At 38.8% G+C, this 18,519-nt stretch overlaps 1 protein-coding gene across 1 annotated transcript in view; it reads left to right on the forward strand.

The window, feature by feature from the left end:
* Positions 1-12,025, forward strand: part of ZNF292 (zinc finger protein 292) — a 44,324-nt gene extending 32,299 nt beyond the window's left edge. Inside the window, exons 7-8 of the mRNA XM_073675676.1 lie at positions 260-401; positions 1,826-12,025. Of these exons, the coding sequence (XP_073531777.1) occupies positions 260-401; positions 1,826-8,794 (7,111 nt within the window). The 3' untranslated portion in view covers positions 8,795-12,025. The remainder of the gene's footprint in view (positions 1-259; positions 402-1,825) is intronic.
* Positions 12,026-18,519: the final 6,494 nt, after the last annotated feature.

Raw genomic sequence — 18,519 nt, forward strand, 5'->3', positions numbered from 1 at the left:
AGTTATCAACAAAGCAGTCACTGTAGACCCTAAGTTTGATATCATTGATGAGGACAGCCCGATAGCCAAACATTTATGCCATGATTAATTATTGTCTTGTGTTTTTTGGGGTCAAACCAACCACACTGCAGTACAAGTAGGATAACAAGGAAAATCCTTCCTCACCCTCCACACCCCTGCCATCTCTTCTCTTTCCACAGTTATGGCTAGCTACTGTTAGCTCTTGGTTTCTTATATGTATTCGTATATTTGTTCTCAGGGAATTGACGCTGTTCTGGAGTAAGCTGCAGAGAAGAGTTGAACCATCTATACAAGTATATTTGGAAATATGTCGCCAGCTGTCTCAGCTAACGAAAACTGTGTATCACATCTTCTTTCTCATCAAGGTTATTCAGTCAGAGGTAAGCCACCTAAAAGGGGTATTCTCAACCTATTAAATTGTTTTAATTAGACCATAAAAAATAAGCAGGTTTGCTATTGACTTGTATTTTTTTTTATTTGCTTTCACTCTCCTGATATGATTGGTTTTATCTTGCATAGTGACACCATTCATTCTACCACATAGTGTACTGGAAAACGGGGGGGAAAGTCTAAATGCTTTGAAATTGCAAAAAGTGCAATTCCTCAATTGTTTTTGTTTTTTTTATTTACCATGTTCACTACACTGTAAAACTGATCTGGTAATATGATTTTCCAGGTAAGTATGAGTATGCAGATACTAAACACTGTATAGTTTTTTGGGGTGTTTTTTTAAGTGGTGAAAAAAAAATTGAAAATTTGTGCAAAAAAAAAAAAAAAAACCTACTATTTTTTATTTTGTTGCCTTTTTCCGACACCCATAACCCGAGATCTGGGGCTGTGTGAGGGCTTATTTTTTGCTCCCTGAGCCGACGTTTTTACTGATAACAATTTTGAGCTAGATACGATATTTTGATCGCCTCTTATTGCAATGTGGCTGCAGCAAAAAAAATGTAATTCTGACTTTAGCTTGTTACGCCGTTTACTGATCGGGTTAATTTTATATTTTGGAAGGCCGGACATTTACAAATGCAGCAATACCAAATATGTGCATTTTATTTTTAGTGGGGCAAAAGGGATTTGAACTTGTTGTGTTTTTTATTTTTTTTTTCATATTTTTAAAAACTTTTTTTCACTTTTTACTAGTTTTAATAGTGAGCTGCAATCATCTGATCACTTGTGCTATACATAGCAGTGCACCAGCACTGCTATGTATAGAGAAAATCATGATCTCTTATGAGCACCAGCCACAGGAGGATCTTAATGACAGGCACAGGTGTCATCAACAACCCCCTGCTGTCATGACAACCCATCGGTGTTCATGTCACGTGCGTGCAGATGGGAGAGTGACACGCCCCTTGTCCAGCGCGTGTTAAATACCGCTGACAGATATTGACAGCGGGATTTGACAGTGCTCTACTCCACCCACTGCTGTGAGAGGAAAGATGCAGGCTCTATGTGCCCGCATCAGAGGCAGGGGACCTGACATATGATATAAGTTTGTGTCATATGTCATGAAGGGGTTAAAATATTATAAATACATCAGTTATTAGTTGACTGGTTCTATGCAATCCTATTTTGTGTGGTCTGGTAAATGATTGTATGTTTATAACCATTGACACAGAATTGGTTTCTATGTGAGATGAGCTTTGTATGATGTTTCTTTATTTAAAAAAAAAAACAAAAGACTTTAGAACATGCATTGTATGGTTAGGTATCCTTTGCAGCCTATACAAAATTGCTGAAGGAAAAGTCTGTATTTTAGCCAAATACTACTAACGTTTAACTTTTACTTTTGTTATTTCAGACTGAGGCAGCAGGGCTTCCAACTTGTATTGAGCTGTGTGTACGAGCCCTTCGCTTAGAGTCAAGTGACAATGCCAAGGTGAAAATCTCCATCTGCAAAACAATCTCTTGTTTGTTGCCCGATGACTTGGAGGTCAAGAGAGCTTGCCAACTTACTGAATTCCTTTTGGAGCCCACTGTGGATGCTTACTATGCTGTTGAGATGCTCTATAACCAACCAGACCAAAAATACGATGAGGAAAGTCTTCCTGTTCCAAACTCCTTACGATGCGAGTTGTTGCTGGTCTTAAAAACTCGATGGCCATTTGATCCTGAGTTTTGGGACTGGAAAACTTTGAAGCGCCAATGTCTGGCATTGATGGGAGAAGAGGCATCTATTGTTTCTTCAATCGATGAGTTAAATGACGAGGCATATGATCAAGTGGATAATTTCCAAGAATTGACTAAGGACACTACAGAAAATGGAATTGATTTCTTTAATGATCCCTCTCCTGCCCCAGGGGTCACTGAGGAAAAGAAGAAAAAGAAACGTATCAAGAAAATGCAAGATCAAGGATATATATCTGCAAGATTTAGAAACTGGCAAGCTTACATGCAGTACTGTGTCTTGTGTGACAAAGAGTTTCTGGGTCACCGCATAATTCGACATGCTCAAAAACACTGCATAGATGGCATCTATAGTTGTCCGATCTGTGCAAAACAATATACCACTAAAGAAACCTTTATCCCTCATGTAACATTACATGTCAAACAGTCCTGCAAAGAGAGACTGGAAACCATGCAGCCTCCCAAGAAATTGGTGGATTTGCCTAAAAAGCCGCAGACTTGTAAGAATAAGAAAACTGTAACTGTCACCAAACAAGAGCGACAAGTGAAGAAAAACACCCTTTACTCAGATGACTTTATAGTTTTTAATGATAATGACAACTCTGATGAAAATGATAAGGGTACTCGGTCCGAACATTTACAGGCGGACAAGACAGCATTAGTTAATGAGTTTCCTTGCCCCGTACAATTTTGCAACAAAGGATTCAAATATTTCAAAAATTTAATTGCACATGTGAAGGGTCATAAAGACAGTGAAGAAGCTGCACGTTTCCTTGAGATACAGAGCAAGAAGGTAATTTGTCAGTATTGCCGAAGGCAGTTTGTCAGTTTAACTCACCTAAATGATCATTTGCAAATGCACTGCGGAAGCGAACCATATATTTGTATACAAATGAAGTGCAAGGCAACCTTTAACACTTACGCAGAATTACTAACTCACAGAAAGGAGCATCAGGATTTCAAAGCAAAGTGTATGTTTCCAAATTGTGGGAGAATATTTTCAGCAGCTTATATGCTCTTTGACCATGAAGCACAACACTACAACACATTCACCTGCAAAATCCCTGGCTGTGGAAAGATATATCATTCTGAACTTCAATTACAACAGCACTTGTCTGAGCATTCGCCAGGTTCTTCAGTGCCAGAGGCTAACAAGCCTGGAGATCTGCCTAAGGTGGCAACAATGGTTGCTGATCTTAAATGTGTAAGTGTCAACAGAAAATCGCTACAAAAGTCCAAAGCAAATAAAGGTTTTAATTGCCTGTCCCTACATTCATCAGATGTTCCCAGTTCTACCATGGCTAAAGATCCTAGTATGTCTGATGTGTCACTCCTTGACCGGAAAGCCGTTCCGGTGTGTTCCAGTGTATTAGAGAATTCTATGCATATGCTAAACCAACTACTTCCATCTTCCAATGAGGCTCTCCCTAATTCAGAATTGTTAGGTCCAGTTGTACCAACTGCTTCTGTAGCTCCCAATATTTTACCTAAAGCACACATATTGGTTCATACTGCTTATCCAGCTGAATCTAGAAATGTTAAATTGCCATCCCTCGTTGAAGGGTTTCATGACCTCTTGAGCGAAAATAAACTGCTTTCCTGTGCAGATCCTGCAAATGAGGCCCAAACAATAGCTAATTCAGGTATGGTTGAACAGTGCCTCTCCTTGTTTCAAAATGCAAAAAATAGCAGCCATGGTCAACGTAGTACAGCTCAATCTGATGCTACTCCGCGGAAGATGGAACCAGATCAGCACATAAGTAACATAATGCCATTTAATGTTGCTAACCAAACTGCCCAGATGTGTGAGAATAATCTAGTTATGTCTGGGTATGACAGCGCAAAGACACAACACCTTTTGCCACTGTCGCTTGAAACTAGTAATGCACTCTCAAATGTGTTGCCTCCTGTCAGTGATGTCAAATTGACCCCAGTACCACCAGCTCCAACTGAAAGGTTCAAATGCAATGTAGAGGGATGCACACGAATATATAATTCCATTCAGAGCCTTGGCAAACACATGAAGAGTACCCACCCTGAACAATATAATGCCTTTAAGACGGAGCGCAAGAACAGAAAAAAACAAAAGCCTGTACTATCCGATGAAAAACCTACCTACTGTATTCTTGCAGGGCCTGGGGGGCAAAATAATTCTAGTTTTCAGTCTCCTCTGCAGAATGCTGTGAACCCTAGTTTCTGTAACCAGTTGCAACATCTACCAAATTCAGTCTTCCCTACACATCTTGGAAACATAGTTAATCCTTTGAGTCCTGTAGAAACTGTTATGTCCCAAGGTATGTCTAAAAATGTGGCGGAAACACTCTTGGTTCCTGAAGTGGGAAATTTGACTAATTCTACCTTGACATCACAAATGGATGATTTGGCAAAAGTTTTGCCTATGAAATTTGAAAATGGTTCTGATCCATTTCTTCCAATGCCAACAGAAAATGATCCTCTACCAATCATGTCGTCTTTGAGTGGAAGTACAATGTTCTCTCAGCTTGGAGGCAGTTCAGATCATGTTCTAGCTGCCAATGAGGCTCTTTTAAAAGAAGATGCTGATTCTGAGACCCAGTATTCCAAACAGGTTGATGGAACTGAAATGGATGCTAATTTTAATCTGGATAAATCTTCTACCATGCTATCAAATTCTGCAGATAAAAATAATGCCGACCGGACAAACAAAATGAAAGAGCGAAAGTCAAAGCAAAGTCCTCGGGCTAGATGCCCTGCAATTATCAGAGATGGCAAGTTTATCTGTAGCAGATGTTTTAGAGTGTTTGATAATCCACGTTCTTTGGGTGGTCATTTGTCTAAAAGAGCTGTGTGTAAGCCCCATAATGATTATGACCTTCCCCCAGTACTCTCTCAGAAAGATGGTCAGCCTTCTGTTTTGGCAAGTATGATTCTTTCATCTAGTCCACAGCAAAAAGCACAGCCACCTGCACAGACTTTTAACCCTGAAATGACTGTTAAAGATGAGCCATATTTGACACCTGTTCACTCTGACAATGAGAACACCCAATATCTACACAGTGGTTTTATACATCCCAGCATATCTAACTATTCACCATCTGGGAACAACATGAGAAGTCCGGTAAAGCAAAATTTTGAAACATGCGAAAATCTAAGCACCAAAACACTGCCTCCCACAATGACTTCAGATGATTGCATCAGCACTAGTCATCAGATAAACCCAGCTGAATCATCAACTGCAGTCCCCACACAGGTCTTGCTGAATAACTGCAGTATTGAGGGTGGACACAATCTGAAAAACCTTAATATGAATAACTGTACTAACAGATGTGAACTTCTTGTAGACCAAGCAAACAGTAATCTTGTGTGTCCTAATTTAATGGCTAATTCCATTGAGGGAAACCATTGCATACCCAAACCAGTAAGCGGCACTCGAGTATCTGTTATTAGTGGACCTCAGAGCTCTTCAACCACCACAAAGAAAAGGAGCAACAGTTCTAAAAGAAAGAAAAAAACGGACACTCCTGTGGTAGAGGCATCGCATGAACTGGCAAAAAATATTTTGGCAGCTGTTGGAAACCTACCAATGTGTGCTGACATCCAACCAAACTTTATGACTTATGGTTCTGATTTATTGGAAAACCTTGCAAAACATTTAAGCAGTGCCGACAAAGAATTGCTTATGTCTTGCATCAATGGAGGTCTTAAAACTAGCTCAGAGACTCCTGAAATATGCCAGCTTTCTGAAAAGCAAGATAAAAGTGACACATTGCAACTTCCTGAATTAACTTCTGATCAGAATGGAACTGAAAAACTAAATGTCCACCCTGAGTTTAAGGAGAAGACATTTCAGTCATTGCCCTGTGACCCCACTGACGTTTACTCTGTTAATGGCAACATTCAGAATATTTGTTCTACTTTGCCGCATAGTCAGTCTAGTGTTTCTAGCTGCATGGATGATGATATAACTGGGGTCATGCATAGCATAGCTTCGAACACTGCTGCCAGTCCTACTAACAAAATGAACATTCCGATCTGCTCAGTGTCTCCTACTCAGGAAACTAGTGTTGGGTATGATGAACAGGTGTTGGAGATCATGGACTTGGTGCAGAAACTTCAGCTTGTAGATAATGTGATGTGTGCAGAATTAGAAGAAAAATGTCCACATTTTGAATCCTTACCCATAATGTCTAGTGTAATTGTTCCAAATCCAAGTGTAAGTTTATTGTCTGAACAAACACCTGATGCATCTTCACAATTAGGTGAAAAATGTACTGACAAACCTTTTATTTGTCGAGAGGAGGGCTGTACCTATTGCGCAATGACTAAAGATGCTTTGTTCAAGCATTATACTAAAGTCCATTATTACACAGAAGAAAAATTAGGAGAGATAAAGAAACATCAGCTTAAGTTTGCTCCCTTCAGATGTGTTGTACCTTCATGTACAAAGACATTTACTAGAAACTCAAATCTCCGTGCCCACTGCATGTCAATGCATCACTTTACCTCGGAACAAATGATACAGTTAAAAATAAAAAGGCCTTATGGTAGAAAATCTGCTAGTGAAGGCATTGACTTGTCTCCCGAAATGCCAAGTGGAAGTCCTGAAGTAAAAAAAGGCGTTGAACCTTATGAAGTTGCTCAAGGAATGACAAAACCAGAACCTTTAGATCAGAATCCAGAGGTTTGCCAAGAGTTGCCAGCAGTGAAAGCAGAAGTCTCTAAAGTTGAAGAAATGCCGCTTGATCTGCCTTCTGCAGAGTCCCATTCAATTTCAGTTGTTCAGAAAAGCAAAAAGAGGCGGAGGAAGCCGAAAGAAAAAGAACTGAAGCCCAAAAAGGCAATGGAAAAAGAAGGCAAGCCTACACCGACTTCTAACACGTATAAACCTTACAAGTGTGTTCATGAGGGCTGCACAGCAGCTTTTACAATTCAGCAGAACTTAATACTTCATTATCAAATTTTCCACAAGTCAGATGCCTCAAAGTTCTCTCTAGAAGAAGACCTAAAAGAAGATAGCAATGGACCAATCCTCAAAGAGTTCAGGTGTACAGAGACTGACTGCTCGCGAATATTTTCCAGTTTTGCAAGTTTAATCCAACATTATGTGAAACTTCATGAGATGATTGCTGAGGAAATTGAAAATGTCATCTCCACTGGTAATGTAGGTCAGTTTAATTGTGATCAAAGCCAGTGTACGGCTACTTTTACCACTTGTTCAAATTACATTGAACACCTCGAGGAAGTCCATGCCCTAAAAATGAAGCCTATTAAAATGGAAGGGGACGAAATGTACAAGTGTGATTGCGAAGGCTGCGACCGTGTGTATGCCACTAGATCTAATTTGCTTCGGCATATTTATCTTAAGCACAAAGACAAACATAAGGAACATTTAATCAGGCCCAGGAAGATGAGTACAAATGATCAGGAAATTGATGACAAACCTTGTAAAGAAAAAATCAAAGTTCCCAGAAAAAAGAGTGAAAATGATAGTGTTGTTCCTAAAGCCAAAAAACGTAAAATCAACATTGGAGATAAACGCTTTAAAAGCTGCAAAATTAGCCAAAATGAGACAGGGCCATCAACACTTAAATATGGTAGACATACATACTCCTTGAAGGATAAAGAAGCTGCGCTGGCAGAATGCAGTAATGTTCACACAAAGCAGTATCCTTGCATGGTGCGTGGTTGTACGTCTGTTGTTGCCTCTGAAAACAATATGATTAGACATTATAAGTCTCACAAACTATCTAGACCATTCATTAAAAAGCACAAAAAAACACTTGTTGTATGCAAAAGAAGTGGACGTCCCAAAGTTAAGGAGCCTGAGTTGCCGAAGGTAGAGCCCGCAGAAGTCATTGAAAAGCCAGAGATTATCGAGGGCCCTAGTGATATATTACCCCCAACAAAACAAGTAACTTCAAATTTACCTGAAAGTAGTGATGAGTCCACAATATCAACTTCCCAACAGAGTGAAACTGAAAAGGATGAGATGGATGAACTAACGGAACTATTTATTTCAAAACTAAGCAATGAGGAGAGCACTAGCTCAGAAAGCCAAGCGAGAACATCACCCATTGTAGGCAGTGACTTACTGGAATCAAGTTCTTGTCTGTCGGAGCCACAGAGGCCTGTAAATGTTGTAAAAAGAACCAATAAGCAAAAGCATGGAACGCCTAATCGAAAAAGAAAAATTGATGCACAGGACGAAATATTGTCTGGTGAAACTAGTAGCACACTTAGCTGTGAGGACACATTGGTTTCTGATAGTTGTGATGAAACACCAGCATTTGACTTGAGTTCCTTCAAACCTATGGGATTTGAAGTGTCATTCCTTAAGTTCCTTGAAGAATCTGTTAAGGATAAGAAAACTGTAGAAAAAGATAATTGTACGACTGAAACACAGGCAGCACCACAGCCTAGTGAAGAGAGTCCAATGCTTTCTGTTGATGAAGACTTTGACACTGATATTCAGTTACTTTTTTCTAACCCATCACTTTTGCCCAACGTGGATAATGTAAAAATAGTTTTAAATGAGGCATTCAATGATTACATTGAGCTGGTTCTTAAGCAGCTAAATGAACTGAAACCTGTTGTGATTTTAAAAAGACAAGCCATTTGCTGCAAAGAACTTCCTAATGTTTCAAAGGAACAAACTCTAGACTAAGATGATAAAGCCACATTATAGAACGGTCCTAGTATATTCAAAGCCTGTACATTTATTGTGAACTAGACATTATCCGGCATGCCAATAAATGTATTTTTATTAGGGTTTTTTGTGAAAGTGACTTAAATTGGCAAAAAAAATGCCATGGCTAAAGTCATGCCATGATTTTTATTCCATGTTATCCCTATGGGACTAACGGAAAGACATTTTATTCAATTCTGTAAATAATGCTCCGAACCCTCTTTATTTCTATTGATAAATTGTCATTTCCACAAACAGTTTGTGTATTATGCGTGTAATTTGATTTATTTACCAGGTTCACTGCTCATGTTTTACAGGATATTTGTACATATTTTTTTTTTTTGAGGGGGAGGAAGGGGTAATTTTTATTTTTCCTGTTTTGTAAATATCAGTGTACCACATTGCTGCCTACGTCTAAACTATTAAATTACTCATTTATATTCGGATTTTAATTTGTTAATCTAGCGCTCACATTTTTTTAAAGAAAATTTGTATTGGAATTATTTTGGGTTGCACATTTTATGTAAGTACAGAGCATCTATTGATAGTTTTTAATATGTAAATACTTGAAATCTTGGTTGCATTACACGTGTGTACAATGCTTACTGCTGCAAGCCAGTCTGACCGTATGGTTGACACATGTACAATCAATACATAAGAAAATATGGGTTTTATCCTTCAACTAGGAATGGATTTAATGGGTGCTGTTTACCTTCAGATGTCTTTACAGTTGGAAAGCTGCTGTGCAAAATACCAGTCAACAGCGCCCCCTGCTGGGCTGAATAAAATTACATCCGATTCCTTTCCTCCACCTCACCATGTATCCGTATGTCACGTATAAGTGCAGGGTGATGAAGTTCCATTTTAACGAACACTATAATATAGTTCTTCAGAGTTCCTATCATTTTAGCACACCTCTAACATGGAGATAACATTTTGTAACTAAACCTATTGGCTTGTGATAAAACAGTAATGGTAGATATTCAGCATCTGAATTGGGTCTTGCTGGGGAGGAAAAAAAAACTGAACGTGTCTTATATATTTATCCCAATTATTTTATATCTATATTATATCAGGTTTTTTTTCCTTTACCGATTCAATGAGCCTCCTTCAAGAATAGGTCACATGTGAAGCTTTTCCAGCATTTTATTGTTGGCTATCTGGTTAGTATTCATAATAATGGTCCTTTTTACAATTTTACGCTCTATAAATAAGGCCAGGCTCATATGATGAGAGTTTACAAAAGCAAATAACACCATGGATTTTCAGTGAAATCGGCAGAAGCTCAGGACTTTTTCCACTGATACATGCAGGATGAATTTCATTGTGCTAATCATTGAAATTTCCGTGTTTAATCCAATCTTAAATGTATGGGTTGCAGATTATAAAATCCATGATATCATCATTAAAGAGAATGTTTTCAGCAGGTTTTTGCTATTTAATCAGAGCCGCATGATAAAGGGGCAATGTGTCACTTACTAGGCTGATTGATACAGTAGTTTCAATAAAATTAGTTGTTTATCAGCAGATCATCACTAGAGGACTAGTTGTCTTGTGCCATGCAGTCCTCCTCTCTGTAACCCTGCTCCCACCACTGATTGGCAGCTTTCTGCTTATGCACCGTGTACACAGAAAGCTTCTAATTAGTAATGTGGGCGAGGTATACAGGGCTCAGCATTCAGAGAACTGCTAGATCTGCAACAGATAAGTGATTTTACCAAAAGTCAGTGTGCAGAACAGTGAGTGATACATCGCTGGAGTCACTTCATCATGCTGCTCTCAGATAACGTAGCAAATACCTGGTGACAGATTCCCTTTAAACTTTACGGGGGAAGAAAACGCCTAATTCAAATGGATTACACACAAAATCTGCCCTGGATCCTTAATATGTGAACATGGTCTTTAAAGGCTTTGGTTCTAGTATTTACTAAAGGAAATTGATAATACTTGCAGCTAGACCTCTGCAGTTGATGACTAGTGTTCTGTAACTAGTTATCCATTTTAGAACATTGGATACCCATTAATAACCATGCACTTTACCTGACTTTTTTGAAGAAAGTATTCTACAGATGCAGCAAACCTGATCACATCTTTAATCTGGATGTAATTATTACGGTTACAGGGTTGTCCTTGAGCAGTTACGTGTTTTCTGAAGTCTCAAGTCCCAGCAGTGGTAATCTTGTGTAATGCCAGGGACCAAAGAACAGCCATCCTCCATTTTATCATGAATTGAAAGTATGCAGTACAACCTTCTGTGTGTCACTGTTAAGGGAACCTTATGTGAATGTCCTGGAACATTTATAGTTGTGTAAAGCAATGTATATATTTCAGGTGATTTGTGAAGTAGCCCAGTGTTGCCTTAAATAAAAGTTACATTTTTATAGACTTATTTGTTCATTCAGTTTTGAATTTTTTTTTTTAAAGGCTTGATGGCCAGGATAATGCAAAAGTGGTAAATCTTAGTTAAATTACACACACAGGTTTATTGCGCAGGTTTTATTTATAAGGGGTTTTTTTTTCAATTATTCATGGCCACTTCTTTGCAGTTAGCAGTTTCACTGTGGCTTAAAAACTGAACGTAATTAACACATTTTTCCACATATGGCAGCCACAATTATTTTTAAAAATAAGACTTATGTTTCTTACTGTATAAAATGTATTGACTCTGTTCTTTTCCTAAGTGGAAAACTGCTAGGGAAAACCTGCACACAAAATACTCAAGTCCAGGCTGCTGCTGTTATGGCAACTTAGATCAAGGTAATGTGTAGCATAAACTTATAACTGTATACAGTGGGGAAACTGAGTATTTATTCACTGCCGATTTTCCCACCTACAAAGAATGGAGAGGTCTGTAATTTTTATCGTAGGTACACTTCAACTGAGGGACCAAATCTAAAAATAAAAAAAAAATCATTGTTTGATTTTTAAATAATTAAATTGCATTTTATTGCATGAAATAACTAGTCGGTCACCTACCAACAAGCAAGAATTCTGGCTCTTATAGAATTGTTATTTTTTTCTTTAAGAAGCCCTCCTACTCTGCACTCATTACCTGTATTAATTGCACCTGTTTGAGCTAGCTACTTGCCCACACAATCAATTACACTCCAACCTCCCCACCGTGGCCACGACCAAAGAGCTGGACACCAGGGACAAAATTGTAGACCTGCACAAGGCTGGGGTGGGCCACACGACAATAGGCAAGCAACTTGGTGAGAAGGCAACAGCTTTTGGCACAATTAGAAAATCAAAGAAACAAGATGACAGACCATCTTTCTTCGTCGTTGCAAGGATGATTCTGAGAAAGGTCAGGAATCAACCCAGAACTATACGGGAGGACCTGGTCAATGACCTGAAGAGAGCTGGGACCACAGTCTCAAACATTACCGTTAGTAACACACTACACTGTCATGGATTAAAATCCTGCAGGGCATGCAAGCTCACGCCAGCACATGTCCAGGCCCGTTTGAAGTTCGCCGATGACCATCTGAATGATCCAGAGGAGGCATGGGGAGAAGGTCATGTGGTCAGATGAGACCAAAATAGAACTTTTTGGTATCATTCCACTCTCCATGTTTGGAGAAAGAAGGATGGGTTCTTTGGGGGTGCTTTACTATAAAGGGGAAAGAACAACTGGACCATATGGAAGGATGGATGGGGTCATGTATCGCGAGATTTTGGCTGAAAATCTTCCCTCAGTAAGAGCATTAAATATGGGTCGTGGCTGGGTCTTCTAGCAGGGCAATGACACACAGCCAGGGCAACTAAGGAGTGGGTCCGTAAGAAGCATTTCAAGGTCCTAGAGTGGTCTAGCCAGTCTCCAGACCCGAACCCAATAGAAAATCTTTGGAGGGAGCTGAAACTTAATGTTGCCCAGCGACAGCCTCAAAACCTGAAAGATCTGGAGAAGATCTGTATGGAGGAGTGGGCCAAAATCCCTGCAGTGTGTGCAAACTTGGTTAAAAACTACAGGAAACGTCTGACCTCTGTAATTGCAAACACAGGTTTCTGTACCAAATATTAAGTTCTGTTTTTCGATTGTATCAAATATTTAATAAATTTGCATTTTATTGCATGAAATATGTAAAAATCATGCAATGTGTTTTTCTTGGTGTGTTTTTAAGATTTTTTTCTCACTGTTGAAGTGTACCTTCAATAAAATTACAGACCTCTCCATTCTTTGTAGTAGGGAAAACTTGCAAAATCGGCAGTGTATCAAATACTTATTTTCCCTACTGTACGTACAATGAGAATTCATAGTATTACCATATGCATGAAGCCAAATTTAGATTACTAGTGGTCTCATAGTGGCTTCAATCTGGGTGTAAAAACACCTAAATAATACATTTAAGAAGAGAAAGTACATAGCTCAGAAATACAGGAAATACTTATTTTCCCCACTGTATGTAAATTCCCTAGTTAGAGATTTCTCCTTTGCACAAAGATGTACTGTAAAAAGCTTTGGGCTTTGAAAATTCCATATTAATTCCACTCAGATATGTGATATAGAAATGAAAATCCAATGTATTTTATATCTATATTCCCAGTATTGCAATTTGTTTAGTAAAAACAAGGTGGCAGTATACCATAAGAAAACGGACCAACTCGGTCAGCAGGTACTGGTACAACCGTGAGTTTGTTCTGTTTATACGGTTGTTTATTGTGTTCTGTTAGCACTATATAATAGCATTTATTTTGCTTTGTTTTTAAGAGTGTTACAATTAGAGATGCTGGATCCAGGCTGTTAGAAAGGCTTCCTTCACAGTTAAGTGTTTCCTTGGCCCCTCTATCAATATTTGGAACCTTTATAGCCATTTCCAATATTTTTATTCCGGTTGTTAAAAGGAACGCTAAATGTTTTATGGATGCAGGCGCTTTTTTGTCATGCCTCGTCATCTTTCCACTGCCTTTAGGTCTGTTTTGAGAGTGCATTCATATAAAAAATATGATATAGGTCTGTTTCCCCTGTGCTGCTCAAATAAAGCCTCACAGTAGTTTATTAGAAAAAAAATTGATGATAATTTATAAATATCTTATATCCTTTGACCATTATTTCCCTAAATGACACTTTTGAAGTGAAACCTGTTATTGCATGCAAGCACACTCCTTGATTAAACCGTATAATGTACATATAATTAAATTAACGTTTCCAAAGATTAATTTTTCTATAATAGAAATTACAGCTGCTATTCTTGCCCTGTGGGAGGAACAGGTTTGATTCTAGCTGCATGTTCAAATATACAAACACAAATGATGTTCTCAGCTCTCCGACTGTCACTGTGATCCGAGGTTGGAGGATGGAGAAGATGGATTCTCTGTATTGGGTGAAGTTCTGCCTAATAGAAGGAAGATACAATACATGCAGCTTATGTCCTGTGGTCACAGTCACTTTACACGTACCTTGTTCGGATTTACTGATCCGCCGGACCCAGCAATCATGTTTGTTGGGTGCTGGGAGGGAGCAAAACCTGATGAGCTTGGCTAAGCGGGAGGCTGAATTTGCTCTGTAACTGCGACTAATATACAAGCCCCAGTTTCAGGGAAAATCTGCAATATTAAAATGTTTTAAAATTTGGAAATTCCTTCCCCCACCACCACCCTCGAAGGCATTTTAACCTTATGTGGGGGGGGGCATAATGAGTCAAATAACTTAAAATGACTAAATTTAAAAAAAAGTCCAAATTGCTTTTTCTAGACCTGCACACTAACCAAAATAAAAACATTTCTCTGGAAAGAACAATTTTTATATATTTTTTTTAGTGGTCCATTCTGGTTGGAAAAAAATTAAAATGTGAAAAAATGGTTACTCGTTTTTTTGTATTTTTTTACATACCTTCTCCACCCACATAACTCCTCGTCTCTCTCTCTCCCTTCCTCCTTTAGTGCGGTTTCTCTCTATCTCCACGCCCTCTTCTTTGACTGACAGCTCTGGCTTCATAGGGTCAGAAAATCATAATAAAAAACGTGAACAAAAGAACATCATAAATACTATCAATGTAGCAAAATTAAAAAAACCTTTATTGAATGTATGGTTTAAGGAAGAGGGTGGCACTGTAGAGACAGGCACGCACACATAAAATCAAACAGAGTAAATATTGGTACAGTATGGTAACTCCTGGACACAACACAAGGTAACACTTCTATAAAGCTGTTTCCACATTGTGCATTTTCGCTGCATTTTTTCCCCACGGAATTGGGCCAAAATCGCTAGGGAATCTTTCGGCCAGCTAATTAAATGAGAATCCTGAAGTGCTGATCAGTAATTTTCCTTTGAGTATTTGCAGTGCGTTTAACCCCTTAGTGACTACCAATACTTCTTTTTACTGACCTGCGATATAAGAGACTTGCATCCCCTGACCTGTGACAATCCTGTAGTTGTCAGCTGTACACTATAGCTGGACACTCTTCTGCATCAGCCATGATCAGTGTTGGCACTGACCTTGGCCGTTTAACCCCTTAGATGCTGCAGTCAATAGTGACTACAGAATCTAAATAGAATGTGGGTGCTCCCTCTTTAACCCAATTGGCACCCTGATATCTTGATTGTGTGGTCCTGATGCTTGTCGTGGCAGTTCATGGCCAAATAATGGCCTTAACTTCTGAACAGGCCGCTATAACCGGCAGACTTTATCAAAATTTAGGTGGTAAAAATAAACTTTTTCATTTCTGTCCTTCCACTTTGCATTAATTCCTGAAAAGCACCTGAAGGCTTAATAAACTACCTGTAAGCAATTTTGAAAACGTTAAGGAGTGTGATTTTTAAGATGGTATCACTTTTGGGTGGTTTCCAATATATAGGACCCCCAAGGCACTTCAAAACTGAACAGGTCCCTAAAAAAAGTTTTGTAAACTTCCTTGAAAAATTACATTTTTAAACCTTCTAAAATGCTAACAAAATATAACAACATTTTACAAATGGTGCTAATGTAGGGCAGACATGAGGGAAATGTTAGTCATGCTTCACAAAAAACATTAATTTAATCTGGATTAAAGGGATAATCATTCAAAGTCTGAAAATTTCAAATTTCTTAACATTTTTGTCAAATTTCTGATATTTAAAAAAAATGCAAACATATCAACCTAAATTTACTTTTATTATAAAGTAGTTTTTTCATGACATATCTCAAAGTCAATGGGATATGTTGAAGCGTTCCAGAGTTACTACATAAAGTGACACATGTCAGATTTTAAAAAATTAACCCGGTTACTAAGGGGTTAAATCTGCAACATGTCAATTCTTTGTGCATTTTTGCCGCGTTTTTCACCTATTGACTTTGATTTAGTCAGTCAAATTTGCATAAAAAATGCAGGTATAAAAATATTTGCAAATTTGCTGTGGACTTTTGCTGCGTATTTGACTGACTCAATTGAAGTCAGTGGGTCAAAAATGTGGCAAAAGTGCAAAAATAATTGACCGCGGGTCACAGGCATTGGCTGATGAGAGACTACTCCCATCAGCCTACGGCTGCTACCTGTGATCATAGCAAGCGCAGGTGCCGCTGATGGGAGGCATAGTCTCTCATCAGCTGGTGCCTGTGACCCAGAAGAAAAAAAAAAGTTTAAATAAATTTGGAAATAAAAATAAACACATACTCTCCTAACACACAATGATGTCCATGTCACCTGTAAAAAATAAAAAACACCTTATCCCTCACCTGTCTGCTGTAATCCAGAATGTCCCACGGTGATCAGATCATTTGTAGATGATCTGAATGTGACTGCACTACCCAGCAGCCGGCGCTACACTGATAGAAGCGTGATCACTCCTACAGTGTATATTGCTGAGCTGCCGTGAGAGAGGTCACATGAGTTCATCAGCTAATGAGCTCTGGTGATCTCACTTATGACGCCGCCGCTGCGTGACAGAATTCTCACGCAGCGGTGGTGCAGTAAGTGAGATCACTGGAGCTCATCAGCTGTTAAACTCATGTGACCTCTCACGGCAGGGTAGCGCTATACACGGAGACAAGCATTTACATTCCTGTGTCATTGTCAGCCTGCTGTCATGTAGAGCAGTCGCATCACTGACTGCTGATGTGATTGCTCTACAAATAATCAGATGGGCATTCTGGATTATGTCTTCACGTCGGACAGGTGAGGGAAATGTTTTTTTTGGGGGGTTTTTGGTTTTTTTACAGGTGACAATGGCTTCAAATGGATTAGGCGATAGGGAAGTGTAAGGTTGCTTTTTTATTTTCTGTTTTTTTTTTTTTTACAGGGAACAATGGCATCAGGGGATTAGGTGTTAGGTGAGTATACTGTTTTTTATTTTTAAATAAATGATTAAAACCGTGTGGTCTTTTATTTCAAATAAAAGGATTTTTTACAGGCTGTTTATTTCCAAAATATTTAGATTTGAGCGTCCTCCGTGGTTGATACTTATTAATGGCTAACTGAAAAGATGGTAAGTTGCAAGCTTTCGAGACTACTCAGACCTCTTCATCAGGCATAGTATAACACAAAATCTGAAGAGCCACATATTTATACACAATAGGACACAGAAATAATGCAATAGCTGAGACAGGTAACGTAAAGTTGAGCTATTACTGTGGGAGAGAGAAACAGTTCTGGCTGTAAACATTGGATTAGTTCATAGATAAGGAGTGTGAAAGTTTTATTATCCAGTGATTGAGGTCTGGTCCAGGGTTGTGATGACCCCACAGGTTTGAGGAGCACATTCCTTAGTTGATGTAGAATGACATAAATCCATGCGACAGATTCGTTCCTGCTCTGAAGGTGTCAAGGGTCACCATGACTTTATCTTCCCAAACTTTTCTGTCTCTCTGAGATTTGAAATTAACTTTTAATACCAATAATTTCATGTCTGTGATGCTGTGATCAAGGAAATAAAAATGTTTGGCCACAGGTAGATCTATTCTTTTTTATTTTATCGTGTGGCGATGAGAATTCATCCTTGTCCTAAGTTTTTGCCCTGTCTCCCCTACATAAAGACCCCCAGATGGACATTTGGTGCATATAATTAAGTACACTACATTAGATGTAATACAGCTGAAAGTGCCTGGGATCTTGTAGTCCTCATGTGAATTGGGGATCTTTATCTTGTATGTGATCATTATAAGTGGACAGGTTTTAATTTTTTTCTGGTTGCAGGGAAAGGTACCTGTAGCTGGTGGAGATGACAGGGAGCTTCTGACAATGATGCTTCTTAAATTTGGGGGCTGTCCGAAACACAGAAGTGGGCGTCAGACAGGCATTGATGATCTGCATGTTTTTGAGTCCGTGTACTTCAATAATTAATTAAAAGGGGGTGTGTTCAAAATAATAGCAGTGTGGACTTCAATTAGTGAGGTCATTCGGTGAAGAAACAGGTGTGAATCAGGTGGCCCTTATTTAAGGGTGAAGCCAATACATGTTGTACATGCATTTCTCCTTGAAAGCCTGAGAAATATGGGTCGTTTGAGACACTGTTCAGGAGAACAGCGTACTTTGGTTATAAGTTTTACCCTCTGCAATCAATTTTTTAATGAAGTGCAGACAATGATAGGCTGTTCAGCTAAAATGATCTCCCAATGCTTTAAAATGGGAAGCAAAACAAGAGAGACGTGGAAGAAAATGGAAGACTACCATTCAAATGGATCGAAGAATAGCAAAGGCTCAGCCAGTGATCAGCTCCAGGATGCTCAAAGACCGTCTCAAGTTACCTGTGAGGACTGTGACAGAAGACGCCTGTGTGAAGCTAATCT

Source organism: Phyllobates terribilis, unplaced genomic scaffold (genome assembly GCF_046119375.1).
Source record: "Phyllobates terribilis strain yellow unplaced genomic scaffold, ASM4611937v1 Scaffold_3__8_contigs__length_932513732, whole genome shotgun sequence".
NCBI classification, from domain to species: domain Eukaryota; kingdom Metazoa; phylum Chordata; class Amphibia; order Anura; family Dendrobatidae; genus Phyllobates; species Phyllobates terribilis.